This window comes from Meleagris gallopavo, chromosome 23, assembly GCF_905368555.1.
Source record: "Meleagris gallopavo chromosome 23, MGAL_WU_HG_1.1, whole genome shotgun sequence".
Lineage (NCBI taxonomy): Eukaryota > Metazoa > Chordata > Aves > Galliformes > Phasianidae > Meleagris > Meleagris gallopavo.
In genome coordinates, this window is record NC_139426.1 from 1,038,523 (window position 1) to 1,065,507 (window position 26,985).

Sequence of the window (26,985 nt, forward strand, 5' to 3'; positions counted from 1 at the left end):
GAGCCAAAATGAGATGCAAACTAGATTTTAAAAGGAAAAAAAAAAAAAAGATGTTTGCTGCTTTGCGACGTTTCAACAAGAATCCCATCCCCCAGGCGCATCTCTCCCAGCCCCAGACAGGTGCACCACACTCCTGGAAGGCACTTCACTAACAGGCAGCATCAGGGTCAGCTGTTCCCCCATTGCAGCTGACCAGCCTCGGGGAGGCCGTGGGGATGGGGGCTGCCCGGTGCCCCCCTGGGGCTGGGGGTGTCCCCTGGTGTCCCCTTTGTGCTATCACATGTCCCGGGAACCACCTTTCCCCTGACCTCCCCCTTTTGCCCCCGCTCTGATTTCGTTCCCCATAAAAAGGGAGCCTTTTTCTCCCTGCTTTATGGCGAATCTCAAGTGCTCCGTAGATGACAAAGTCCCACTTGTCAGCAGTGCCCTTCTAACAGTTCCGTTCCCCTCCCCAAACCCTGCCCGACAATCACCCCATTCTCAGCACTCCCTTACCCGACGGATGCTCTCCTTCCCTGCTGGTTCCAGGAGCCACGAGGCTGCTGCACTGCACAGAGCTCAGCTGAGCCCCAGCCATCCCATGAAGCACCTATGCACAGAACACAGGATCCATCCTCCGGCCAGCACGCCGACTTCCTGGAGCAGAGAGCAATAATCAGCTTTGCAGCACACACCGTTGGCCCCGATACCCCTCCGGCCCCATCCTTCCTTACCTTGCAGCAAAGCATCCACCAACCCCACGCCGATGCGTCGGGCGACAAACAAAGCTCACGGAACCATGGCTTATAAAAGCACACAGGTTTATTGCATATCAATCTCATGTATAAATTCATCGTAGCATTGGAAAGATTACATTTGGTATACATTCCTATTCTACAGCATTAACCTCAAAATCAGCTTTTCCTAGTCATTGTTTTAAAGGAATTTCTCTACACAAGTACATTTGTCTTTTATCACAAGCATCAAAAGGAAAATTTGCAAAAAATCGCTTCTTCAAATTATTTTCTACACTTCATCTCTCTTATTTCATTATGCTCCCAACAAAGCGATTTCATATTAATTAATAACTGCCAACACTTTTTTTTTTTTTTTTTTTTTTTTTTTCCTTCTTCCTGGGCAGTTGGAGGCTTCTAGCCTCAGACCAACCATCTAATCACATTTACAATAAGTGCATCTACGGGATTTGTTTCTTTTTAATAAAAATCTCACAAACAGACACCATAATGACCGCTAAACACAAGTCATGCACAGTTTACTTATAAACATAACAGAAGCAATATACAATCAAGAATGATATGGAACAAGCACCATCCTCTTTCTCAATGTTTTTTAAACATTATGTGAAAACCAGACATTTACAATTGATTTTTTTTTTTTTAAAAAAAAACAACACTATACAGCCCTAAAGGAAAAAAAAAAAAAAACAACTAAATTATATCTGTATTGTAACGATGGGAAAAGGAATGACATCGGATGCACAGATTCATGATTCTCGCAAGCACAATATATATATGTTTTAAATTACATCTTCTGCAGGCTGGAAATGACATCAGGGCAAACACCTCTGGCTTTGAAGAGAGCAACGAGAACGTAAAATACATTGAGAATTACTTTCAGAATTACTTTGTTCACGTGTGAATTGCACATTTGGAAAATCAAAGCTGCCTTTTTTTTTTTTTTTTTTTAAGCTTTTTCATTCTTTTTTTTTTTCTCTCCCCCCCCCCCCCAAAAAAAAAAAAAAAAAAAAGTGGTAATAAGAATTAACGACAGAAGAAAGAGACCAAAAATAAAAATAAAATAATAATTAAAAAAAAAAAAACAAAAACAAAAACAACAACAACCTCGGAATCATTTAATCACAGTATCACTCAACACGACAGGAAAGGTTCATGGCTTTGTGACCAGCGCCGGCAGCCCGGCGCACAGTACAGCACAAACGGAACCAAGTCAGTAGGTCGGGGCCGGCCGGGGGCTCACCAACATCCAGTGCTTTGATGCTCAGAGTCCAAACAGGTTCACCTCGTTGTGCAAGTGCTTTTCCAAACGCTTTTTGTAGGAAGGGAACAAGGAGCCGTTTCGCAAGAGCGTCTGCTGAGAGTCTTAAGTGCTGAGCGGGGAGAAAGGGGAAGCTTCCACCACGATCCTCGCAGCAAGACAGAAAGCCAGCTGTGCCCACTGGGAGCAGCCCTGGCACCAGGGATTGCTTTTGGCCAAAGCCACGCGACAAAGCCTACGGGTTGGCTACGGGCCGCGACCGTCCCGAGTGCAATTAATGAACGCTACGAATACGCGGCAATTCGGCGAGGCTTCCTCTTTATTTAACTGTGGGAAGATGAAAACTCGTCATCAGTGCTAACCTGGGGGAGTCGGGAGGTCCTGAACACAAAAAGAGGCACTGGCTCGAGAAAACGGGAGGAGAACTGACTCAGGAAATACAGACAACGACAAAAGAAAAGGAGAAATCATTTCATGATTTCCCAACCTTCTGCTCCTCACGCCCCGCGCGTGGCCGGGAGCACCAAAGCCCACAGCTCAGCACTGCCCACCCGGCCCCTGCTGAGACCCCCGATGGGCAGCGCTCCCACTGCAGGGCTGCGTGCTCCCCTGCCTGCTCCCGCTTTCCAACCCACCGAGGAAATAAATAGAAAGCTCAGGCAAACACTACTGGCACGCCAATGGAACACAACCAATGATTGTCTGGAGAACGGGCAGCAAGAACAGCAGGACCCCGCGGGCGCTTGGCACATCACCACCTCTCCATCCTCCCTCATACAACACACAACCTCAGTTACACCATTTTGGTCCTTCACTACGTGCATTATTTCTTCACAATAATGATATATCTAATGCAAAAAAAAAAAAAAAAAAATACTGTTAAGGAAGAAATAAAATAAGAAAAGAATTAGCAAAAAATTACAAGTTATTTACAGATTAAAAGAAATTCCATCCGGAGAGGAAACAGTTCTTTATTATTTCTGTTGCCCCGGTGGGAATGGTGCCCAGGGTGGGATGGGACCACCTCTGTGCTCTCAGGACCGGGTGCTGTGCCACCACCAGCACAGCCTCGTGCCAACACAGGGAGCAGCTTGGCTGGGCTCAGGGCCTTGGGCACTTTCACAGAGGGATGTGGAAAACCACACAGGGAGGGCAAATTTTCTCAGAAAATACACCGGTGCTGCTAATTTACCTTCTGCTCCTTCTTTACTAAAGATATCCTGGATGCTTTCCTTCACGAGCTATCTAAAAACAGCCTGCTCTTGGTGCTGACAGCACGTTATGAAGGGTTCCTAGCATAACCCCACTTTGTGGGCAGTTGTTTCCTTTGTTTCAGTGTGCCGGGATGAGGCTCCCGTGTTGTGTTCCTTCACCCTGCACTGAGCACACCACCAATTCACAGGCAGACAAACCACATGCTGCCCCCCTGACAGCGGCCACTGGCCCAGTTCTGCAGTTCCTAACCAGCCCCAATGGGAAAACCAACAGGAAAACCAATGGGAAGTGTTCTTCCCAAGCTGGCTGGCTCTGAGCACGGTGCCACCGCACCAACTCTTCCCCAGTCCTTGGAACATTTCAACTGACGATGCTGCAATTAGCAAATTCTCAGCACACACACCCTTAACGTTATCCATACAACCAGTGCTGTTCTTTGCACCAGGTCTGTTTGCTTCCCAGGCTGTGCTCCAACTCAGCAATTCGCACTGCAGAACAGCACAAACAACGGTACTTCTGGAAGTTGTTTTGGGCCACTGAACAACAGGAGGAGACTTGGAAGAGATTTGAAATCACTCATGACATACCTGCGAGCAATTTTAGAGTCAGAGAAATGATTCTATTCTTGGCTGTGTGCTTGAATAGAGGGCTCAGAGCCCTGATGTTGCTGAAGCTAGGACATCTTCCTATGAAAACCAATGGCCACAGACACGCACAGCCAACCAGCCAACCCCCCACCACAACAGCATGAGCAGGATGTTTCTTCTACAATTCCCAAGCACCACCAACACCGAGAAGAGATCACTGCAGGAAACAAACACAGTGGCTGCAACCATCCTGACTGCCCCAGGCCACCTTCCTCACCCTTGATGGCTTTTCACCCTCCCCATGAGACCCAGCAGCTCCAGCACAAGACCCCGGGGCAGTGCAGACCAAGAGCCATTTCTCACTCCAGAGGCTCCAGGTCCAAGCAGAGCTCTGTCTTGTGGCACCACAGAGATGGAGAGTGCTCTCCACACAGCACTGCAGGCACGGACATCAGCTGAGGACCACCAACCACACGTTTCTGTGACCCAACGCCAGCCCGACCCCAGCAGTGCTGTAGGCTGAGGAGCTCTCAGCTGGGACACTGCCACTCACGTTCAGGAGCTTTGCACAGGAAAGGTGTTTGGCCAGGAACTGAGCACAGGACAGCATTTCAGAGGGAGTACACAACTTCAGGTTCTGTTAGAGGTCAGCAAAATGGGCTGGATTACCCTTCCCTGGTGCAACTCCAGTGGCTCTGCCAGAATTGCACCAGGGACGGGGTCTCACTGGGCTCCGTTTCCTTGTTGCCTCCTTATTCGACTGAAGGGATGAAGCTGCCCAATGGTGTCAGGCTTCCACCTCCACGAGGGCTTTGCTGGCTCAGTGATCCCATCTTGTAATAGCGGAGGGACTGATATCGGATCACACTGTTGCGATTCGTGCCTTGCTTACGCTATTCCTATTTTGGTGAAATCCTGGGGGCTGTGTCAGGGTTATCCAGTTGCGGAGAGGTTCATTGCCATAAATTACAAATCAAAACCGTGGTAAAAACGCAGGTCTGGTAGGTCAGATGCGACAGGTTCCTTTCTCAGCCCAAAGTCCAGGCGCTCCCTGAGGCCCTCGCACCCATCTTCTGCTTGCTGGGGTTTGGGGTAAGCGCAGCACCGCCGCCTCCTCGCTGCGACTCCAGACAGAGCCCTGCGGACCTCTCAGAGGTGGTTGATGGGGTTAAAGGTCCCCGACTCTGAAGCTGCTCCTGCCATGTCCAACCAAGCACCCAGGGAGTTCTGGGAGGACGTGTGGAGGGGAGCGTTCTCAGATAGGGACAGCATCATTGCATAAGCCTGCGGGAGGAGAGAGCAACGCAGGGGACGTGTGAATACGCACGTGGGACCACAGCACCAGCTCACCAAAATGTAAAGTGGCATTGTCCCTGCCAGCAGGTCGAGATTTACACCCACATGCAGGGATGGCACCCGCCGCTCCACCTACTGGAACGTGGCAGCCTGGACTCCCCACGGTTGCACAGAACCAAACGCTCCGTGCCAGGCTGGGCACGTGGCACACGCCTCACACCTGGCTCTACCCTCTGCAGGGCAGCAAAAATCGTGCATTTCTGGGACATGGGTACAATGCTCAGTACAGTTGGACCTGCAGTAATGCGGCTGTGCTGGTGACAATACCACCAGCCCCTTGAAGACCAAGAGTCAGAGCTACTCGTCACGTCAGCATGCTCATCTACCTACTGTAGGTACGTGCTGAAAGAGCCTGGAAGTGGTAAGGACACGCGTGCTTCTAAAAAGAACAACAGCCCCAAAGGACAACTCTCTGCCAAGCGTTGGATAGAGCTAACGAAGTAGGACAAATGTGAAAGGAGCAAGCTTTCCTACGTGGTTAGTACCTTTGCCATATTAGTAACAGGACACACAGAGGACTCAGGCAAGCAGCTTGTGCTGGGTGCTGGGTGGTAATTTGGAGCACCCTTCTTAGAGGCTTAATGTGAGTATGCCCACACAGTGATCTACCTTCACTCTCACAGTCTTTTGTGAGAGCCCTTCCACGTGGATCAAGATATGAACTTCAGGAAACTAGGCAACATTTTGGTGCAATGAAAAAGTGGGAAGCACAAACGGATGCGTCCCATACCTCCAGATTTTCCTCTAAATTACAGCAGGGGCTGAGGTGTCACTTTGAGGCTTGCAGGTGGGTCTGAGCTGCTCGAGCTGACAGAGCAAATGCTCCTTTTGTGTTTTGCTTTTAGAAATCAGGGAGATAAGCGAGGAAGTTCTTGATGCCTGAAGGACTGCAAGTCAAGGCAATACTACTGTCTATTATGCTCTCTGTAATCAAATACAGTGACAGTTTCCGTGGACTAAACTTGAGTTTCTTAGTATGAACCAACTGAAGAACTATCTCAAAGTAGAAATAAATAACAGTTGGGAAAAAACATTTATACAGACAGATAAAAACAGACAGATGCCACTACTGTCCTACATAAGCATGTTCTCACAACACAGGGTTAATGATAAATTGATTGGGTGACCTAAAACTGATGCCCACTCCATTTCTTCTCCATTTTTCTGTACAGCTGCGACAAGACAGCTCCCACATGATTCCCTCATTACCATCAGTACTGCTGCTCAGTGGGAAGGGAAAATAAACCTCAGCTGCAGGAGGCCAGCTGCTTGCTAATCCTATAGGACGCGCTGGCAGCAAGCTAGGTAAAATGTTCTGGCATATACCTACCTGGTTTTTAGCCTGCCTGTACAGAGTCTGTTTTATTGTCTCAGAGTCTAAGGTGGAATTAAACACATCTTTAACTTCAAATGCTTCCTGGGCTGCTTTGCGAAGATCCAGCCCCTTCCCAAAATTCGGCATCTGCTCCAAATCTAACAAGCCGGCTTCGTCCTCCTCAATACACCTGTACCAATGACCAGGGGAAGGGGTTGACCTGTTGTTAGCTCATGGCACCGTTCACACACTAGCGTGGTGCTAACCAGTTCCTGCATGCACGTACATGGGGGTCTCACAAGCCACATGCGTGAGCGGACAGACGGACAGACAACGAGAATGACACAGAGTGCAAGGCACAAAGAAAAGGTGGAGAGCGTGATGATGCACGTACAAGCATCGGTGTGATGGATATTTGTGAGTCAGCCTGACTAAAGCTCCCTCTGCTCTTCTGCATGGAGGTGTCCAGCTGCTGGCCACTCCTTGATACGATGGGCACTGGATCAGTGTCTACAGAACACTGCTGTGTCTCCTCTGAGTTGCAGTGAAAGCAGTGATGCACTGAGACTGAATAAGATGCGGGCTCTGCATCCTAGGATATTTGGTACAAATGGCAGTTGGGAAACTGAAGCTGAAAAAGGAGCATTAAACCTATACAGGTGCGACAAATCTTAATGGTGAAGTTGCCTAAATATCACTTGACCCTGGGAAAAAAAAAAAAAATCTTTAACTTTTCCCTAAATGCTGGTGATTTAACTTGAAGTCAACAGCGTTTTGCTACAATAAAATGAGTAGCAACACGGATTGCACACGTATGCTTCTCCCTCTGCCTCAACCAGAGTGTTAAAGACAGGCGTTACTCCCTGAACTGCAGTACCCTGCAAAAGCTCTTCTCTGTTTTGGACTAATTGCTCTCCTGGCACAAACTCCTCAAGTTCTTGGATCTACATCTTACCACAGACTTTCCTTGCAGCCCACTTGTTTTGTATCCCTCGCCATGGTGAAAATGGAATCAGTCAAGTGAATGCTTAAATCAAACTGAGGTATGATACATGGCTTGAGAAATAAAACAGTCGCATTCACAATCTAGCACTGACACAGGGTCAGAAGTCTGGCCCCCAAATGACTTCCCAGAGGGCACGGCCACCTCACCTTCGGGTGTGCTCAAAGCTCATGGTGAGAGATGTGGGCTCCTCATCCTCTTCATCCTCGTACGTTCCTCGGGGCTCTGCAGTGGGTGACACCGTTTCATCCTGTGACTTCCCTGTCAGGCTGTCGTCATCCTCCTCCTCCAGTTCTTCATCTTCATCATCCACATCTTCCGTTTTCTCATTTGCTAATCCGTGACACTGGGAGTTGCTGTCAATATCCTGCATTTCTGGCCTGAAATGTTTGGTCAAGAGGGAAAGCAAATAAAAAGAAAGAGATCAAATGAATAAATCATGCGTCTTCACTGTAACACCGGACTGTATTCAATTTATACTTGTGCATGAATGCAAATATCTAGAGTTATCTATGTCCACATACACATACTATTTAAACTACAAAGAAAAGGGAAACTGACATGTTTCAGGCAGTTAAAAAAATCAGCTTTTGCAGTGTCTGCAGGGACAACGAGCACATCAAGTACAGATCAACCCAAATGCTTTTCAAACTAGCATTTTGGCTAGTCTGGATTTAAGTGATGCTTTTCCGTCTCTCAAAATATAACATCTGTGGGACACAGGGCTTTCCTCCTCATCTCTGTACTGTATTCTAACAACCTCCATTTGAGGAAGCTCCCTCACAGCTGGGTTTGTGGGCAGATTTAATACTCCTCAGTCAAAATGAGGTTTGTAAAACAAAGGCAAAACTCAAGATGCCTCCCAGGCCCCACGCCTTGCCACTCACTCCTAACCCAGGTCATCTTCTGAAAAGACTCAACGCTGGGCTCAGCACTTGAAGTTGATGGTGCTTTCCATTCCAAACCACTGTTTCTCTCTTTTGAGTGCTTTAAATCAAATACTACAGGACAGAGGCTGACTGGTCTTTGAACCACGTTAACAATGTGTGCCACCAGGTCATTTCATTTGCTGGTCTACCTTTTATCTGCTAACGTCGACGCTTGATTCATCTCACTATTTGCAATAAAATTTCTGATTTCAGAGAAATACGAATCCTCTTTCTCATCTAAAAGTGCATGGTTGTCTGACTCCGAGTTGGGGGAAGAGGCACTGGTCCCAAGGTGGTTTGTAATGACTCCAGAGTGCTGGCTCACTGAGTGGGAGAAACGAGAAAAGAGAACAGGAGAAACAATCAGATGCTGTCAAAGTCATTGCTAAGAGGAAAAATGAAGGAGGAGCATCATGCAACAATCCCCTCACTGTACAGTAAGGTTATTTTACAGAAGCTTATGCTTTCCAGACTTGAACTACAGAGAAAAACAGATGGCATTCAGCATTTATGGGTGGCACATGCAATTCCAGAAGCACCGTCCATCGTTTAGCTGCTTGCCTATAGCTTTCCCATAGCAATGCTGGTTGCTACCTGGAACGTTCTCGTGTTCGTGCTTCTTAAGATGTCGGTCCAGGTTGGTCTGCTGCCCAAAGCACCGGTTGCACAGGTGGCATTTGAATGGCTTCTCCTTGTTATGGATGTTTCGAACGTGCCGCTGGAGGTTGGAGGAAATGCTGAATGACCTGTCACAGTATTTACACCTGAAAAATAGAAGCAAATGCCAAAGAGTGCAACGTGAGGGGGGGAAAAAAAAAAAAACGCAAAAATCTGACTACCAGAAAAGCAGAAAATGTTGGTCTATAAATCTTTACTCGGCTGAGGAGCTGGAATGCAAGAGGCATTAATCATTCCAGACAAATCTGATATTATTGTTACTCAAGGAGCACAAAGAAAGGATTAGGATTAATTAAGAAGCGAGCCGTCCAAACAAATAAGAATTTTAAGCAAAATAATTACTTTTTTTTTTTTTCCCCCACACACGAATGTAAAAACACAAAAGGTGAATTAATTCATTTCACATTTTGCAGGGGAGGCAGGTGACATCTGGCATGGGGAGAGGAGAAAGAAGAATAAAGGGAGATTAAAACTATAACATCGTTGTTATTATCTAGCGCAGCCCTTCATGACACACTTATGTGGACACATGGAAAACCCTACATTTATTCACGAAATTCCTCAAGATACAGGCAGCAGAGCCTTAAAGATCATTATGGCTGCTATCATAGCACAACAGCTCCCAAGAAATACACCACAGCTTCCAAACTGTGTCAGATCCATTCCCGTGGAGCGAATATCTGGTTTGCATTGAACTGTGTGCAATGCACGGAGCCGAGCCAGGCTGTTTGGGGGAACTGCTGAGTGAAGACACGTTCCTCTTTGAATTACCCCTCTGCAGGAGCCACGGCAGATGCTTTGCCCGTGGCAGATGGGCCACAGCTACCTTTCCCTCCGGACCTCCCCTGCAGGACGGTGATGCTCTGAGCTCTGTGGGCAGAGCACGACTGCAGAGGGCGGCTTTGAGCCGCAGAGAGGAGCTCCAGGACCGAAGGTAAAAAGCCAAACTCCTCCAAACCAGCCCGATCAGATCCCTCTTTCAGTACATCACCTCTACCCAACAAAGGCACTATCCTCACGGCTACGCTTCCAAAGCCCACAGGAAGCAGAACCCTTCTCTGCAGAGCTCTGCAAACCCTGTGCACTTACAGGACAAAACACAACCGTTCCTAAACGCCTCTCATCCCAACAGGATCCCCTTCCTTCAGCTCCGTGTAAGGGCAAAACACATCCCACCAAACTGCACCACTGCTCCTCATGGCACAAAGCTGCGGGTGCTCTGGGCTCACAAGTGCCCTCCTCCCACGCTTTTCCCTTCCCTTATTCAAGCACCAAACTGGATTTGCCTTGACAGTAAGGATGTGGTGTGGTTTCCTACAAGCATAACAGATCCAAATGCAAGAAGAAGGTGCAAGTGTAAAAAAACCCATACTGTGAAACACGTGCACCATTTCCAGATGTGCTACAGCTGCAATTTTTATTCGGTCCCCGAAACCAAATTGATATTATTTTTGGGAATAGCAGAGATACCTTTATGAAACACTCTCTCTCTTTTCTTCATGGGTTCCACCCCCACCTCCGAATCTCCTACTGTTAAATCACTGCAAAAATATTAAACTATTTCAAATCATGAACCTTTCCTCTGACTAACTGAGGAAAAAGGCAAAATCTCGTGTTAAACCACAGCTTTCTCAGGCTTCCAAAGCTTTCTCTCTCTCCCTGCTAGCAACCCAAGGATCAGACCCGTGAGCCGCCAGGCTTCTGCAACCCTCCAGACTGCAGCATCCCAGCACCCGACGTCCCGTAGGAGAACAGGAGCTGAGTTCCAGCAGTGCTGTGCCATCAGCTCCCTCCCTGTTTCCAGGCACTTCAAAGCAGCACTGCCAGGAGCACGGCTCGAACGCCCCGGCCCCCATCCACCCATTTATTTAGATGCTCAGGAAGCCTTTGAAAAGCTCCCTCTGACAGGTCCTCGCTTTAACTATGAGCTATGCAGACCCAGGCTCGGATGCAGGGAGAGGGGATAAAGAGCTTGTTAAAAAAATAGAAACCAGAGGCAAAGGAGCAACATCCAACGTCTGAGCGCTGGGATGAGGGCGACGGGCGGCGTTATTTGCGGTCCCAGAGGGGTCGGTGCTTGGATCTCTGCTGGTTTTAATCTAAATAAACGACCTGGACGGAAGGACCAACTTAAACACAGGGAAGAGGGGAGCTCAAAAAGGAGCCGTATTTGCTTTGTAAAAGAAAATGAGAGCACTTTGTGCGGAGCTGAGCGCGATCTGCAGTGCCACAGCAGACACTGACGTTAGTTGTTAGCTTCAGCTTAATGCAGATAACAGGACATGGGGGTCTGAAAGGAAATTAAAGCAAAACAAACTCAAAACAGACGTCGGGAAGCACATCTTTATGGAAGGAACGGCAGCCTGGCAGGCAGTGCCTGAGGACCGGGGGTAATTCAAGAATCAATTACAGGGCATCCTGGAGGGATGCGAGAGGAGAGCCGTGCTGAAGCCAGCAGCCAGGCTGGGCTGCATGCAGCCTGTGTGTGTTCTGCCTCCCCAGTTCTGCATGCTGCCCTGATGCTGTTTCAAGTCAGATTTTCAGGAAGCACAGAGCACTACCAGGTACTCCTCACTCCACACAGCACTGCTCCTTTACAGAAGGAATTAACATCCATACTGCCCACGTGCTATGCGTTCCTACCTCGTATCCTCATTATAGACAGCGAGGAAGCAAAAGGGACTTGCTAAAGAACACGGAAGGGTTGGGAACCAGAGATGTAAACAGCAGAAGGAAAGTTGCAAGATAAAACACAGAGAATCCCCAACCTGCTTCTACCTGCAGGATGTTGGCACTTTAAAAGCAAGCTAAAGGTGGAAATCTCCGTTCTCTGAGAGCAGAGGAAAATCGATGATAATTAAGCCTTTCTATAAACGTTGCACTGACTCTCAGGAGTGCTGTTATAATGCAACATTGTCCAGAAGTCAGCGCTCTACTGCAGGAAAAATCCCACACAAAAACCCTACACAAGGACCATTTTCTGGGAGAAGAGCAGATGAAATACGGCGCGTGTTTTGCTAACCTTTGTTGAGTCCAAGGTCTCCTTTTTTGGAAGAAAACGGCACTGAATCTCTGAGTAACCGGGAGTGAGGGTTTGACTCAGACAGGACTGTGTGCTGAATGTGCCGCATTCATTCAAAGCATATCAAACAGCACAACTGAGAACTCAAAGGGAACGCTTCCAAAATATATGTCTGCTTTGGAGAGGGGGTTTTTGGAGTTGGATTTACCTCGTGTCTACACTCAAAATCCTCCTCAAAATCTGTATGGAAAACAAAGTGGCTCTGAATGCACCGTGGGTCACAGCGTGGAAGAAAGTGGCTTCTTCAGTAAAACCAGGCATGAAAATGGCACGCATTGGAGCAGATGGGCCTCTGCCGCTCAGAGATTTGGTTGCGTTTCTCTTTCTGTCATAACCACAACATCAGCTTTGTTGTGAACTTAGGACTGCGCGTGGAAATACCACAACATTACTACCCAAAGTGAAATTGCTTCGGTTGTTGCTGCTGTTTGACAGCGCGCAAAACACCGACTCGTGTTATGGAAAACACAGCGCTCGGTTTTAAGTGAGCTCTCAATTCATCACTCATTCAGTTCTGCCAAATGAATACAGATACACATCCTCAAAAGAAAGGAATCAAAGCATTCTTCTGCCAAAGTCTCTTCTTTGTTTTGAAACTGACTGCAAACCAGTCAGAGAAAACACGGAGCAAAACAACTTTGAGACAGATGCTGCTCCAGCTCTCTACACACACCTCCATACATCCATTTCCTCGTGAGTCGCATTGAAATCTGAAAGGCTGAGGTGAACAGGACTCCTTTTGGGGGAGCTCAGTGCCTTTTTGTTTTGATCCACAACTCCAGGCATCCCCGACAGGCATTAGGGAAAGAAGAAAGGAATCCAGCTAGCTCCAGCAGTTCCTTTCCTGGCAAGCCCTTCAAACCAGCCTGGTTTGCAGAGACATTCAGCACCTCCAGCTGTCCTTGAGACGAATGGTTAACGTGAGTGTGAAACAACACTGGAAATCAGATCACTCCTTTGCCAGCATACATCTAAATATAAGCTAAGTGCCTATCTCCAGGCTGCCAAGCTGGATTATTTTTGGCTGGTACACACAACATACAGTCCGATGAATCACGGTATGAAATGCTATAGGACTGCAGTGTTACATTGGCACAGCTTTACAGAAAGGGGAAAAAAAACCCACCAACACAGAGCGGTGAATGAGGGGGGCGTTGGGGAAGGGAATTATTGGGGGTTGCATCACCTGTAGGGCTGCTCTCCTGTGTGTGTCCGCAGATGCCTCGTCAGGTTGGCTGAGCGTGGGAAGATCTTCCCACAGTACCTAGGATAGCAAGAGCAAAGTCAGTGCATCAGCAGCACCACCCACTGCCACCTCTGGTGGGAGATCCAGCGCTGCCCATTCGTGTTGCCAATCACCTGAGATTTTAATAGACCTCTCCTCTGTTTCCCGTTGGTCACTTATACAGAATCTACTTGATTATCCTCAGAATTCATTGAATTCGCTTCCAGATAAATGCTGCAGCCTTGCATTGCTGTTACTGGGATATACTGCTGTGAGTCTGACAGTCTGCTTAGAATAAGGAAATGCAGCAGTAGAAAATAAAACAGGAGAAGGGACCACGTTCCATAGTAAATCTGACTCTTAGCAAACTCAAAAGGAGGGGAAGTATAAATAAAGATGTTAATTGGGAAATAAAATACTCAGGAGGAAAAGCGACGTTCTGTGTCTGGGCAGCCCAACACTTGACGTTGCAGAAGGAAATACGAGTTGAGTTTCTTAATTTCAGAGACATTTGGATGTCCTTAAGATGGATGGTTAGTGTGAATGTTAATCAATAATGAAAATCCACATGGTAATGGGCTACTGTGTGTATAAATCTAAGCTGAGTCCCTCTTGTAGTGGGAAACCCGTTTCTAACCACCCAGCTGAAACCTGAGCACAGAGCTTTTGAGGCTGCAGATGCATCAAACAAAGTCTGTGCCCACACAGTGCCCACGAGAAAGGTGCAGGGAGAGCCATCACAAGAACATACTTGCAGGTAAAGCTGTGTGAGCTTGCATGGATTCCCATTCCCTCGGGGCTATGCTCTGACACACACGTTTTTAGCTGCAATGGGTACATGAGCATCGCTGTGGATAGAACTGCCTGTGCAAAGAGCAGCTCAGTGCTTGCTGCTTTTAAAGCTCCTTCACTTTGCATAGCTGAGACCGCGCTGTTTTCCCACTGCCAACCGTGGCACTGGCTCCACGCAGCAGAGACTTGGCGTGGAAGGGCCCTGTGTGCTTGAGAATCTCCAGATCTGCTCCCGGGGTTATTCGAGATTACAAAGCAAACAGAAGATGCCCATTTTCCACCAGACAAAAACAAGCTATTTCGGAGCGCGTTCGTCATCGCCGCGCTCCGTTCTAATTCTGCTGCCCCCTGTTTTCCCTCCCAGCCCTGCGTGGGTGGTGGGGATGCCCACGAGGGGTTGCTGTGCTCCCTTACCTGCAGGTGTAACGCTCCTTGCCCTTCCGCAGGATGGGGTCTGACAGTGTGGGAGGCGGCGATCGGAAGTTGAAGGGGTGGTGGGGAAGGGGCTGCAGGGAACTGCCGGAGTCCGCCTTCATGGCTGCAAAGCTCTCCAGTTTCTCCGTCATCGTTTCTATGGCTGACATCTGTAAGTAGAAGGGCCTCGTGTCAGAGAGATGGGGGAATGAAGGGAGCTGGGCAGGAGGCAGAGGGGCCCTGCAGCGAAGATCAGGCTGAGGATGGAGCTGGGCCATGCACAGTTTGCCTGGCCAAGACGTTTTAATTACATGTCAGAAAGGTTGAGGAGCCCGTTAAGGTGATGGAAGGAGGAGTGGGAGGTGGCTGAGCTTCCTGGAGGGAAAGGAGAGTCCAGCCAAGCTAAAATAAAAACGAGCAGTGGTTTGGGTGAGTTACGGCTATGGGAGGACCGCAGTCTGCACCTGGAAATGCAGACTATGGTTCTATTCTATGATTCTATGATTCCAAGTCCTGTTTGGGTGGGAGCAGCAGGCATGCAGGGCTGGCGGGGTGGCCCCAAAGGAAAGGCTGCCATTCCTCTACAGCTTTGGGTTCTGGGACCCAGCAACAGCCACAGAAACACTGGGGGTGAACACCAGAAACAGGGAGAAACCTGGAGAGATGGGAAAAAGGGAAAGCAACAAAGGGCGAGAAGAGAGCTGGAAAGCAAAGTTTGTGCACAAAAGTCTTGCCTGAAAGAGAAAAAAGAAAAAAAAAAAAGCCAACCAAAACCCACTTTTACTTTCATTAAAGCAAAACAGGAAATCCAAATCCAAGAGAGAACAGCAGCTCGGAGGACTGCACTGACGTCTCCAGCGTTCAGTTTTATGCACTCTTGAGAGCACTTTGAGATACCACGCTGAAAATGGGGATAAAACAAACAAGGCAGCAATAAAGCTGCCTCTTTACTGCGGATGACATCAGTGGGAAGGGAGCAATGGGGGCAGTGGGAGCCTGAATGGAGGCAGACAGCAAGCAGGGAGACGGCGAGCAGCGGAAGGCAGTAGGAAGCCATATATCAAAAGTAGATGCTCTATTGTACAGGAAGGGCTGACCTTTTGCACGTTTACACTTTATTAAACTGGGTTCGGGGGGGGGGATGGGGGGGAAGAGAGCCAAGATATTGTTTAAAATGTATGACTATTAAAAAAAAAAAAAAGTTGTCTTAATCACCAAAGAATACATTGTGGAAGGCTGACAACCATTCATAAGCAGTAAAAAAGAGGAGTAGTAAAACCCATTTCTCGATAATAGATCCGCAGCCCCTTAGTTGGAGGCTCCCAGCCCATGATAAATAGTAAGTAATACTTAGCGCCAGCCACTTGAAAAGGTTACTTGATCATTTACAGCAAAAGCTCTGCCCCAGCTGCCAGTCATGTAACAAAACCATCACGTTAAAATGCTATCCGGATCTTTCAGAGCTATGCCACTCAGCCCTTTGCTGGAGTACCTGGAGATATCTTTTGTTGTGCCCTGTTCTTTAGGCACTTAGTCAGAGATGTTTGCTGGCTTGATAGCCCTAGGCTTATTTTAAAATTCTAAACACCGGCCATAGCCTCTCCAGTGCTAAAGGCACTTTGCTATTTAGGGAACAACTGCCTGGTTATAATAAAAAAGATGGGGAGAAGAAAAAGAAACTTAACAGGTGAGAAAAGGTTCTCCATTAAGTTATCAAAAAGTTACATCGTTTATTTACGCTGTCCAGAGTTTCATTTAAAATAGACAATGTGTGAATAACTCACAGCGCAGCAACGACTGTCTACGACTGGGTAAGGAGTGAAAGTTGCCTGGAATTCAGTGTAAGAAAGCAAGCACCTTCTGATGCTTTAGCATGGCTTTGGCTGGCTGGCATCGCAGCGAGGGCCTCTGGGAGATGCAGAACAGAAAGGACTGAGAGCAGACGTGGGCTTGGAATGGGAGAAACACAGGGAGGGTCCTCCAACCCACCTGCTATATGGAAGACGACAGAAGCAAGAGCTTCTGAAATCACCATGCTAAGGAAAATATCCAGGATAACACTGGATGGAGATCTGGCAAGTAAAATTCTCACATACTCCTGAACCAGTGAGCTGCCCTCATCTACCTTCGGTCCTTGGGATATCTGACTGGTTTGTAGCATGGGAACGGCCACTCTTGAGGCCAAGTGATCATTACACAGCAGCCTCCTTCGTTAAAAATCAGTTATCAGGAAGTTTCGGGCTCGAGCGATTGTAAATTTTAGGCTATTCTGCGTGATAAGCCATCAGAGATAACCAGACCTTCCACATCTTTTCATTGCCATGGGAAGAGGACGTGGTCAGGATTTCAGGAACAATGTTAACAGCCTTCCACCCAATGTCGGCCGCTGCCCAGGGCCCCCACGTTTCTCATCGTCTCGTTGGGTTCCTTGCTGCACTAGCTCCTCCCTGCTATCAGATTCTTTACAGGCAGATATCCCCACCATTCTAACTCACACAAACACAGGATGTTCCTGGCCAGCCTGTCACCATTATCCAGCCTGTATGGAGGAAAAATCAGGGGAAGTTATTAACCAAACTCAGAGGCTGATGCAAAACAATGAAGGAACTAAGTTTAGCTGTGAAAGCAACCAGGATCCAGCTTTCACAAACCTGCAAGTTATTAATCTAAGGTGGGAAACGCTATCAGACAAGAACAATGCATGTGAATGCAGCTAAGAGTACAGGAATGGGCTCCCAGCAGGGGGACAGGGATGGCTGGGGGCACTGACAGCACACCGGGCATTCTGAAACAGGGAATCACGAGCACAAAGAGTTACACCATTCTGGGGAGTGTTTAGCTATCCCAAGGTAAGCATTCAAATAACTGCTGGAAAATTCTGGCATCCTGGACCCTTGGGTGAAAAGAGCAATGAAGGGTGAAAATGCAAGCGACCTCGTTGCGTTTCTCCATCACAAAGCTTGGGCATTCAATCAGCACTGAGTTATTACTGTAGTGCCTTACCTGGGGGTGGAATAGCAGCGGGGAGGGTCGCAGGTACTTCTCCTTTAGGGCACCCACAGGGTCTGTCACCTTCCGCTTCTCCACCCTGCTGGACAACAACACAGAGGGTTACGTACCTTCCAGGGCACAGCAGCAAAGGAGCAGCTGAACATTTAAACTACACCCACGAGGCTGTTCTCCTGTTAACACATCTTTCTCCCCTTCCTGGTGGATGCTACTAATGATGACCCACACATTACCCACAGCAGGCGGTGGAAAACAGAGCCCCTCCTTCGGGCAGCAGTTGGGGTTTCTAAGCGAGGCGGCAGCCCAAGCTCTTCTGATGGCACTGCAGCCCCCTCACATATTCCATCCCTGAGCACCTTGCTTTACAGAAACAGCCCTATTTTTGAGAAAACCGGCTGTGCTTTCACAAAATATTCTCCTTGCAGGAAAACCACGGTGTGGAAGCACCCAGAAAGAGAATCTGCAATGTCCTGCAGGGGAACGTTGCGTGAAAGTAGCCCCAACAGCTGCAGCTGCATCTTTGAATCTCTGGAATGGAGTCCATCCCCATTCCACATCTAACTACGTTCATCCAGCATAAATGAGAGCAAATCATTTTGCCACATTTCAGCTGATTGGTGCGTGGCTCAAATTACCAAATAGTTTAAAAGAAGAGTCACGCAGAGCGCTAATTAGTGAACTGTATTTAATCTGCATTTATTTTTTCTTCGGTAGAAGAAAAGAGCAGAGCTGGGTTTGCAGTGCACCCATAATTACTGTGCTTTGGAAAGAACGTGAGTCGGTGTGCTCCCAGCTGCAGCAATCCAAGCAACTTGCTGCCTGACATAAGCAAAGGATGCTCATGACCCATTGGCCACGCCACGCCATGGGGTTAAGCCAATCTTCTCAGCCCAGTGCCTGAGAACGTTACCTTAACGAGGCCGAGCTAAAAACTGCCCTGATTTCAGGCTGTCTGGCTGCATTAAATTATATCACCAGGAGAAAATGTCAAGGATTTAAGTGGCCTTGGGGAGAAAAATGGAAGGAGCCAAATGATGTGAGAGAGCCTGATAAAGAGAAGTTTAGAAACAAAATATTTCCATATTTTTTCGAGCTGGGACTTGGACGCTCGGCTGTTTGGCTCATTACATCAGGAGTCTGATTCACAAGCAGCTCTGCCATGGACTTTCTATTTTAATGTATTACTAAAACCGTACGCGTCCCTTGGAATGCAGCGCGCGATGCCCCGTCCTTCCCTTCCATCTGTCTTTTGGGCCTTTATGCTTTTCCCTGGGCTGCTATTTTAATTGGCAGCTGCTTTTGCAGCCCGTGTTGTTTTAACATTCCATGAGCCTGCCCAGAGGTGGCGCAACCCTACTCATACTCCCAGTTTTTGCCTCCCTACCCCACGTCTCTACGTTTTTTCCTGCATCAATGAGTAACAGACTACGTACATCAGCCCTTCTGCCTTCCTTCCCCAGGAGATGCCCACGCCAGGCCCACGTTACACACCCCAGCTCGTGATGCAGCCCTTCCCATCGCGGATGGGCAGCGTGCAGGCTGTGACAGCATCAGCCCCGAGAGCTGGCACAGCGAGAGCCGCTCTCCCAGCGGCAGCACCGAGGGCTCACTAATCCTCATCTCAGCTGACAGCTCCTTGGCCCCGCTATGCATTGACATCATTTTTTCCCACAGTTATCAGCCATCCAGCAGCAGCAAGGCAGTGACATAGGTGCTGTTCCACCTCGCCATGAGCCGCTCCTTTGAAGGCTCTGACAACCCATCCCAGTGCTGACACCACAGCCCTGCGGTGATGCTGAGCCTTTCCAGCGCTACGAAACCACGACTGCAGCACAACCCATCCCCTGCCAGCAGCCTGGGCACCACTGGGCTCTATGCAGCCCTGCAGCACACTAACTCCAGAAATACCCACTGGTCTGAGCAAGAGCTGAGTGCCCAATCAGACATGGAGCCCACTGGGTCGAACCCACGGCTATGAAACAGTTCATGTGTGCTAAGAGGGAATTAATTAACAGCCAGGTTAATGTCTAAACGAAGCTGGTTTGGGCTGCCTCCTTTCTAAGAACCAGTAAGTGGTATTTGCTCGGTGACAACTGCATCTCTGGGCAGTGATGGCAATGCTGCATGCAGGCTCACTGCTATGCTAATCTTCGAAAGCTCACAGCCCTTCCCCTTTAGAAACAGACACAAACCCCTCCTTTACACCTTCTCAATTCATTCCTTCTGGAAGTCTAACTGGCACTTGGATAACTTCACCTACTCCCCTTTCCATGCACAGCTTACCAGAGGAGCAACACAATGCATCACACCTCTCCCCAAAACCCTTCTGTGCAAAGTGAAACTAGAAAACCCATCTTTTAAGCATCTTTTAAGAACAATGCATGCCTCTGGGAGAGTCGAGATAATACTCTACCATGTATTTACACAGTACTTGCTACTCCAGCCTTAAAAACATTTCGCAAGGCTGAGTCTGCAACAGCAGTTCCTATGAACTGAAGAAGGAATTATAAAGAAAAAGGGAGGTGGGGAGGGAAAAAAAAAAAAAAAAAAAAAAAAAAGGTGAAGTGGCTCACAAAGGGCCATCACAGAAGTGAGTGGGAGAGCTGCATTTGCAGACTCCCAGGGCTCCTGACTCATTCCCAAGCCATGAGAGCCCGGGCTCTGAGGCATCTGAACTCTGCATTCTTATCAAATCAAACCTCTGGAATTTCCCCAGCAGAAGTGCCATCTTAGCGTTGGCTCGTGGGAGAGTCCTTTAATAGGTCAAGTTTCTTCTTTATCAAAATAAGGATGTGTTCTTTATACATATTGATTACGAGCACTCCTTTCAATTATTCAGCCCTTTCGATTCAGAAAACTCAGCGTGCTGTGATGGAGGGCAGGCAAGCACTGCCAGGCTGTATGGACACACTGAGCCTATCGGACATGCGCTGCTCTTCCTGAACAACCCACATCCAGATCCGCCTCGAGTGATGATGCCAGCTCGAAAACCATTTAAAACACATGAATTGTTTCCTCATTAGAGGAAACAATTAAGGCAGGGTATGTTAATACCTGTAGATGGGATCCATGAAAAAGGGTGATGGCTTTGCATAATGCAGGGATGGTTGCTGAGGCAGCTGAGACTGGGAAATCTTGGGTAAGACTTCACTTGCCATTAGTTTCCTTTCCCCATAAATGTGGTTCTTCCGTGGCTCTCTCCCTCCATTCTGACTGGCTCGGATGCGGTTGCCGATGCTCAGATCCAGTGGCTGCTCCTCCCCTGAGGACGGGGCTGGCAGGACCTTCGGCGGTGGCAGGATTGGCTTTATCTCTTTTGGCTTTGTGGTGAGATCGAAGGGTGACTCCGAGCTGGTGCTGCCCACTTTGTGGAGGTCCCTGGGTGACTTTGGTTCTGCCTTGACCAGCAAGTTGTGATTGAGGGTTCGCTCCGTGAAAGGGTAGAGTGAATGGGGGAAGTTGGGGAGGAACTGAAACGGAAACATGGAATGATACGGGAGCGAACCCATCTTTTTCTCCTGCATCCCCATAAAGCCAGGCCCAAAATACTTCTCTGCGATGGAGGCGATAGCCTTAATAGAGTCATTAGCTGCTCCCGTGGTGGGCAGCAGGTGCTCTTCTGGGGGAGGAAAGAAGGAATGCTGAGAATAGAAGAGAGGGATCTCGCTTGTGTTGTTGGTGGAGCTCGCCGACACAGAGCTGCTGACAAAGTCCGGCTTGCTCTCCATCTGTTTGCTCTTATCTTTTGTTTTGTCCCTGTCGCTCTCCGCGTCACTGTCCAGGTCAGAGCCGGTGCCAGTGGTGGTATCCAGGTCTGTGCCCGTGGTTGTGTTGACGTCCTCGAAGTCGCTGCCGTCGGACATGTCACTGTTCCTGGCTTTTAGCTTCTCCAGGTAGGAGTTCTCCAGGCTGCTTTCACATTTCTCTTCTGCCGAGGCGGCCTGGTTGCTGTTGCTCACCGCTGAGATCAGGGGAAGCGCAGGGTTCCCGAGGGGGCTGGGAAGCTTTGCGTCTTGGGTGTGGTTGAGGGGACTTTTGAGGAGTTGTGTGGGTGGTAACAAGGGGGGCCGGGGGTAGAGAGATGGTGGGAAAATCCCTGGGAATCCCGGAGTGAGGGCAGGGAACGCTGGGGGGGCGGGTGAGAACGGAAGACCCCCCGGGTGGGGACGGGATGGAAAATAATCGTTAAATCCCAAGCTGGCATGGTTGAGGTTGGGAGAGGGCTTGGATTTGTCCATCATGGAGGTGGGCGTTAAGGGGAGGCCCGGGGCAAAAATGCCCCCGGGGTTGTAATGGTTCTTGCCCTCGCAGAAGCGCCGGTGCTTGTTGAGAGAGGAGGTAGTGCTGAACATCTGCCCGCAGTCCTTGCACTTGATTTGGGTGCGACAGTCCGCGTGCATCCGCTTGTGACGGCAGAGGTTGGAGAACTGCGTGTAGGATTTGTGACAGACCTCACCTAAAGCATCAACAGAAACCAACAACAAAAGCAATATGAAATTAACAGGAAATGGGACGGAGCGAGCTAAGTGCTTTCTTCAATACCATTAAGTGACCACGCCGTAGGGATGTTCCATAAATGCCTTGCCAGCCAGAGCTCCGTTCGGTGGGGCCGAGGCTGTATTTGCTGAATTAGCACGGCTGGCAGTGCTAAGCTAACACTACCTCACCGCCCTCTTTAATGATCTGTAAATACAGAGCTTTCAAAACGTGATTTTTTACGACCGCTTTCACCTACAGACTTTGCTGGTGTGGAAGGAAGAGCATAAAGGGGGAAAAAAGAAATCCCACCCAAACTTTTCTATGTATCCAAACACCGTAACTTTTTATTGTCTAATGCCTCTTTCAACACAGGAATAAACCCCACTTCTGAGTGAATTAACACACTTCTTCCACGGGAGAACTTCTGTTATCACCAATTTGTAAACATGGAAGCTGAGACAAAGAGAGGGAAGGCGCATTGTGCAGGCAGGCAGGCAAGGACCTGCACCCAAATCCTGCCCACGCTCAGCCCTCAGATCCATGACTGAGCTCTCCTGCCTTCCTTCCTCTCACTTTTACTTAGAGGAACATGGAAGCCTGACTTTCCCTCTGTTCCTTTTCTAATTTCTAGGATTTTCATTGGTATTTGAGTATCTCAAGACAGGTGAATGGCGGCTCTGAAAACATCAAAAGAAGCCTTTTCTGTTGAAGTTCAAAGCAAAGATTACTAAAGTTGGACAAACCGACTGTTTTCATTGAAACAAACATCCCAAAACTCAGTGGATCATCACCGTGCCCAGCATCCACAGGGCCTGTGCACGTCCAAACCAGCCAGTGGGCGCAAACCCTTCCAAGTGCAAGGACACCCTGTGTGAGCTCCCTCTCAAATTACTCATAATTTCTGAAGAAACGTCACATTTGGGTGGATTTATTTAAAAGATGCGTGCATATTTTTCTTGCCAGAACAGAATTACCCCTAATTTTAATCATCCTCTTGCCATGTGCCAGGGGATGCTGTATCGTGGCTTGCAACACACACACACACACTCCAGTCGATAATAAATTGTTAATCTGCTTCAACAGATGGTATCACAACCAAGCACACTTTCTGTCAGTTTGCACTGGCTCACGGCTGTGTTTGTGCTATTTTTTAGTGTATGCATTCACAATAGCACAAAAAAAAGATGTTATGCTGTATCCACGCAGCAAAAAATTGTGAGAAAACAGAAGATAACAAAAGCGACGTTTTCCAAGAGAATGGGGCTCTTCCATTTGCCTCACCAGGAAGACTTGCTACAGCCTCCTGATGTGTGTGTATATATAGATATACACATATATGCCCATGTATATACAATTTTATCCAAAGCCCAGGTGCAATAGTAGGGGAGGGAGCCCAACAAAATCCATCCCAAGTTCCTCTGAACAATAAAAAAAAGCCTTTCCAGGGAAGCCTGCCTCACAGCTCCCCTCAAGTTGCTAATGGATTCCATATTAACACATGTGGCTCCACCTGGTACATCTGAACTAGGCAGAGTTGGCCTCAGTTGCTTTACACGCTGATTTGGACTGACAACTCCCTAATTCTTATGAGGTGAGAGTGAGGAGATTATGAGGAGAAATCATTCATCTCGCTGCGGCAATACGACGAGATTCAAATTATCTCTTTCATGTGCCCGTCATCAAATGAAAGATTGCATCAAAATGAGCAATAAGAGCGTTTTTTCTTCCTCTGCTGACACCCATCTGATTATCTCAGAGCACGCTAATGAAACGAGCCTCCCAGGATACCCCTGCATACTGTTCCCATTATACCAACAGGGAAAAAGGCAGAAGTGGGTTCAGTGGCTTCCCTACCGTAACATCAAAGCCTGGAATCAAACCCAGACCCCGCTCTGTGCTTTAATGGCACTTTTTGAAGAGTGTCAGGAAGCAGTCCCTAAAGTTTCCATGGCTTTGTTGTGTCACAACCCACACAGTTATCAAAATCCCATAGGTGCTGTGTCAATTAAAACAATATACAGCCCCAAAATGACAAGAAAGGAGACAAATGGCCCTCGAGGGAAAACCCTTCTTTAGAAATATTCCTCTACAGTGAGCACTAAGGACAGTTAATCTGCTATTTATTTGGTTTCCAAGCATGATCTAGATGAAACATGAAGTAAATAAAGAAGGAAAAATAAAACTCTTAAAAACTCATCTCTGATGCTACCCCAAAATCTGCACTGTGGGTTGCAGGACCCAAGGAAACGCTCTGGGCAGGCTGTGCCAGGTGTTTACTTATGTCACCAACGTGAACACTCAAAGTTATTATGGGGGAAAAAAAAAAATAAGAGAGAGAAAGAAAAGAGATGAGAAAATAGCATCGCTGGGACTGCTGAGAGACTCAGCTTTTAACTTGTCAAGAAAGTCAAAAACTGCCATGAATGTTTACTGAAAAAACAGGGAGCATGCAAAAAAAAAAAAAAAAAAAAAATAAGTTCATCTCATTCTCTGACCTATAAAATTACGGCAGCTGCTGACAGAGGGACAGGGAGGACTGGGGGGCCCTGCAGGATACGTGCAATTACAGCAGGAGCCGGGGCTCCGTGATGGCCATGACAACTTACATATGAAAGGTTTGACAGTGCTGTGAATGTGCTTGTGCTGTTTGAGGCCAGACGAGGTGGCAAAGGTTTTGCCGCAGTCTGGGCAGGCGTGGGCTCGTGCTCCAACGTGCTGGGAACGGATGTGCCGCTGGAGGTTACTGGGGTCAGTAAACACCTGGAAGAGAAAACACCTTCAGGGTGTGGAAACCAAGCGGGAAGAGGCAGAAAGAGAGGCTGCTGGGGGCCACGCTGAGCCTGGATCCAGGGTACGGGATGGTGCCCAACACCAAGCCCAGCCACAGCCCCAACCCCAAGCCCAGCCGTAACCCAAGCCGTAACCCCAGCCCCAGCCCCAGGGTTCTCCAGCAGAAGCTCCCCACCTTAACACAGTTTTCACACTCGAAGCGCTTCCCGCTGTCGTGAGACATCTGGTGGCGGATCAGGTTGGATTTCCAGTTGAAGGCCTTGGGGCACTGGTCGCATTTGTACTCCCGCTCCTCGGTGTGGATCACCATGTGCTGCTCCAGGCTTGGGAGGAGAGACACGGCTGTGTGTGGGGGGACTGCAGAGCCAGGCCTGCCCCACGCAGTGCTCCAGACGGAGCAGTGACCCACACTGACAAAGGAGAAGCCGCTCCGGGCTCACGATGCAGGCACTGAGAGCGGCGGCCATACACACGGTTCTGGTATTCATTTCACAGATGGAAAACACCCTCTCTGCCTCAAAAAGCGGACGGGTTTGGTGACTTTTCACAAGGGAAGATAAAACCAGGCCTGAGCCCCCGGGGTCCCGGCAGGAAAAAGGAGCACTTTGTGAGCAGAATTCCTGCAGCATCCCCACAGGGAAAGACAAGATATGCACGGCCGCTGCCGAGGCTATCGCCTTGCCATCCACACAGGCACAAAGCCTGCAGCTTCCCAGAACAGAGCAATTTAACGTTGGAAAGAAACACGATGAGGTGCAAACACATTTCACTTCTAAATGTCAGACATCTTTTATTACCAAAGCCGGCGATCTCAGCTCCTGCCAACTGGCAGCCTCCCTCCAAGCAGGAGGACGATGGCGAAGCGAGGCGGCTGCTGGACGCGGGCCATGGCTGGGATGGCTGCACCAAGCAATGCACGGCTGCCTGCCCTCCCCTCTGCCCAGCACCGCTGCTGGCTCGTGGTCCTGCCATACCAAGGGGCAGGAAGGAACACAACACGTGCTTTTGGTGCACGGACTGATTGCACTGAGCTGCCTTCAAGTCCAAAGGCATCCACAGCACTCAAAGAAGGGCAGCCATGCAGAAGGCCGCTCTGCCATCACTGCTGGACCACAGCGAGCAGTCAGCACCTGCCCTCCCCCAAAACCAGCCCCACCAAGTTCTGATACAAAACACTCCTGAGCCCGGCCCTTATCAACTGACAATCCACTCGTTCTGAAGAAGCAATATTCATCTCGCTAAATAAATGCTGCTCTTTACGCCACAAAATTCTTTAGGTGCACAAAGAAATGCATACTTTGCATGCACATGTATAAAAATACGCTCCTGTTCGCTGTGATTCGTGAGTTTATTTAGAGCAAATATGGACAAACTAATATGCTGGTTAGAGGCAGTACCTACTGGGATTAGCCAAACGTTTATTTATTTAGTCAGCTGCTAAATGCTCAATTTCAGTTCCCCAGAGGCACTCTTGATTTGATCTGCATTAACTTCTGAGAAATTCTGAGACTATCAAGGTGTGCTGACCAGATTTATTTAGAGCTGGATTGGGCTTCTCAGTACATACAGCGGATTGATGGGGGAGGGATAGATGTGGGAGTGCTCCCCAGCTCTGCTAAACATGTCAGCGTGCAGAGCACACACTGACGTTGCTGACTCTATTTTTCCCTGTTGGAAAAAACAACCCGAAACTTCGTATTGTCTACATATATAGAAAGCCCTTAGTGTTCTGTTCTTCACCCCTCAGCACAACCACAGCCACTCCACCTGACTTTGAACCAATGAAAACCTTGAAAACCAGCCTAGGTGTTACAGGCTCCGGATGCACAGTCGTGGAGTGATTCATAACAAGAAGCAAAGCTGGAAAAATCCCTAGCATTTTTTAGTACCTGGCACCTGCCATTGAACCATGTGAGTACCACACTGCAAATCAATCAGAAATCTCTAAGATCTCTGCTTTAAGGCTGCATTCTGTTCCCATCATATCATGTTTGAGAGATGGTTCAGCTCAATTTCAGCGGGAAAAAGAATCTTCCCATTAAAGAAGCTCCATTCTTATTCAGAGTTGTCTTAGAAAAATAATTCAATCATCATTGTAAATTAAAAAAAGATGGAG

The 26,985-nt window shown here is 48.4% G+C and overlaps 1 protein-coding gene across 3 annotated transcripts in view; it reads right to left on the reverse strand.

The window, feature by feature from the left end:
- Positions 1–1,723: 1,723 nt before the first annotated feature.
- The window catches only part of PRDM16 (PR/SET domain 16), a 202,571-nt gene continuing 177,309 nt past the window's right edge, over positions 1,724–26,985 (reverse strand). Inside the window, exons 7-17 of one of the 3 annotated variants that reach the window (XM_019622445.3) lie at positions 25,045–25,192; positions 24,686–24,839; positions 20,655–22,056; positions 17,595–17,679; positions 14,592–14,761; positions 13,347–13,424; positions 8,995–9,164; positions 8,550–8,724; positions 7,621–7,851; positions 6,484–6,658; positions 1,724–5,081 (exon numbers count right to left, since the gene is read on the reverse strand). In XM_019622445.3, the coding sequence (XP_019477990.2) occupies positions 4,947–5,081; positions 6,484–6,658; positions 7,621–7,851; positions 8,550–8,724; positions 8,995–9,164; positions 13,347–13,424; positions 14,592–14,761; positions 17,595–17,679; positions 20,655–22,056; positions 24,686–24,839; positions 25,045–25,192 (2,923 nt within the window). In that variant the 3' untranslated portion in view covers positions 1,724–4,946. Of the gene's footprint in view, positions 5,082–6,483; positions 6,659–7,620; positions 7,852–8,549; positions 8,725–8,994; positions 9,165–13,346; positions 13,425–14,591; positions 14,762–17,594; positions 17,683–20,654; positions 22,057–24,685; positions 24,840–25,044; positions 25,193–26,985 lie in introns of all 3 variants that reach the window. The other 2 variants (XM_085242432.1, XM_085242433.1) reach the window with 2 other exon arrangements.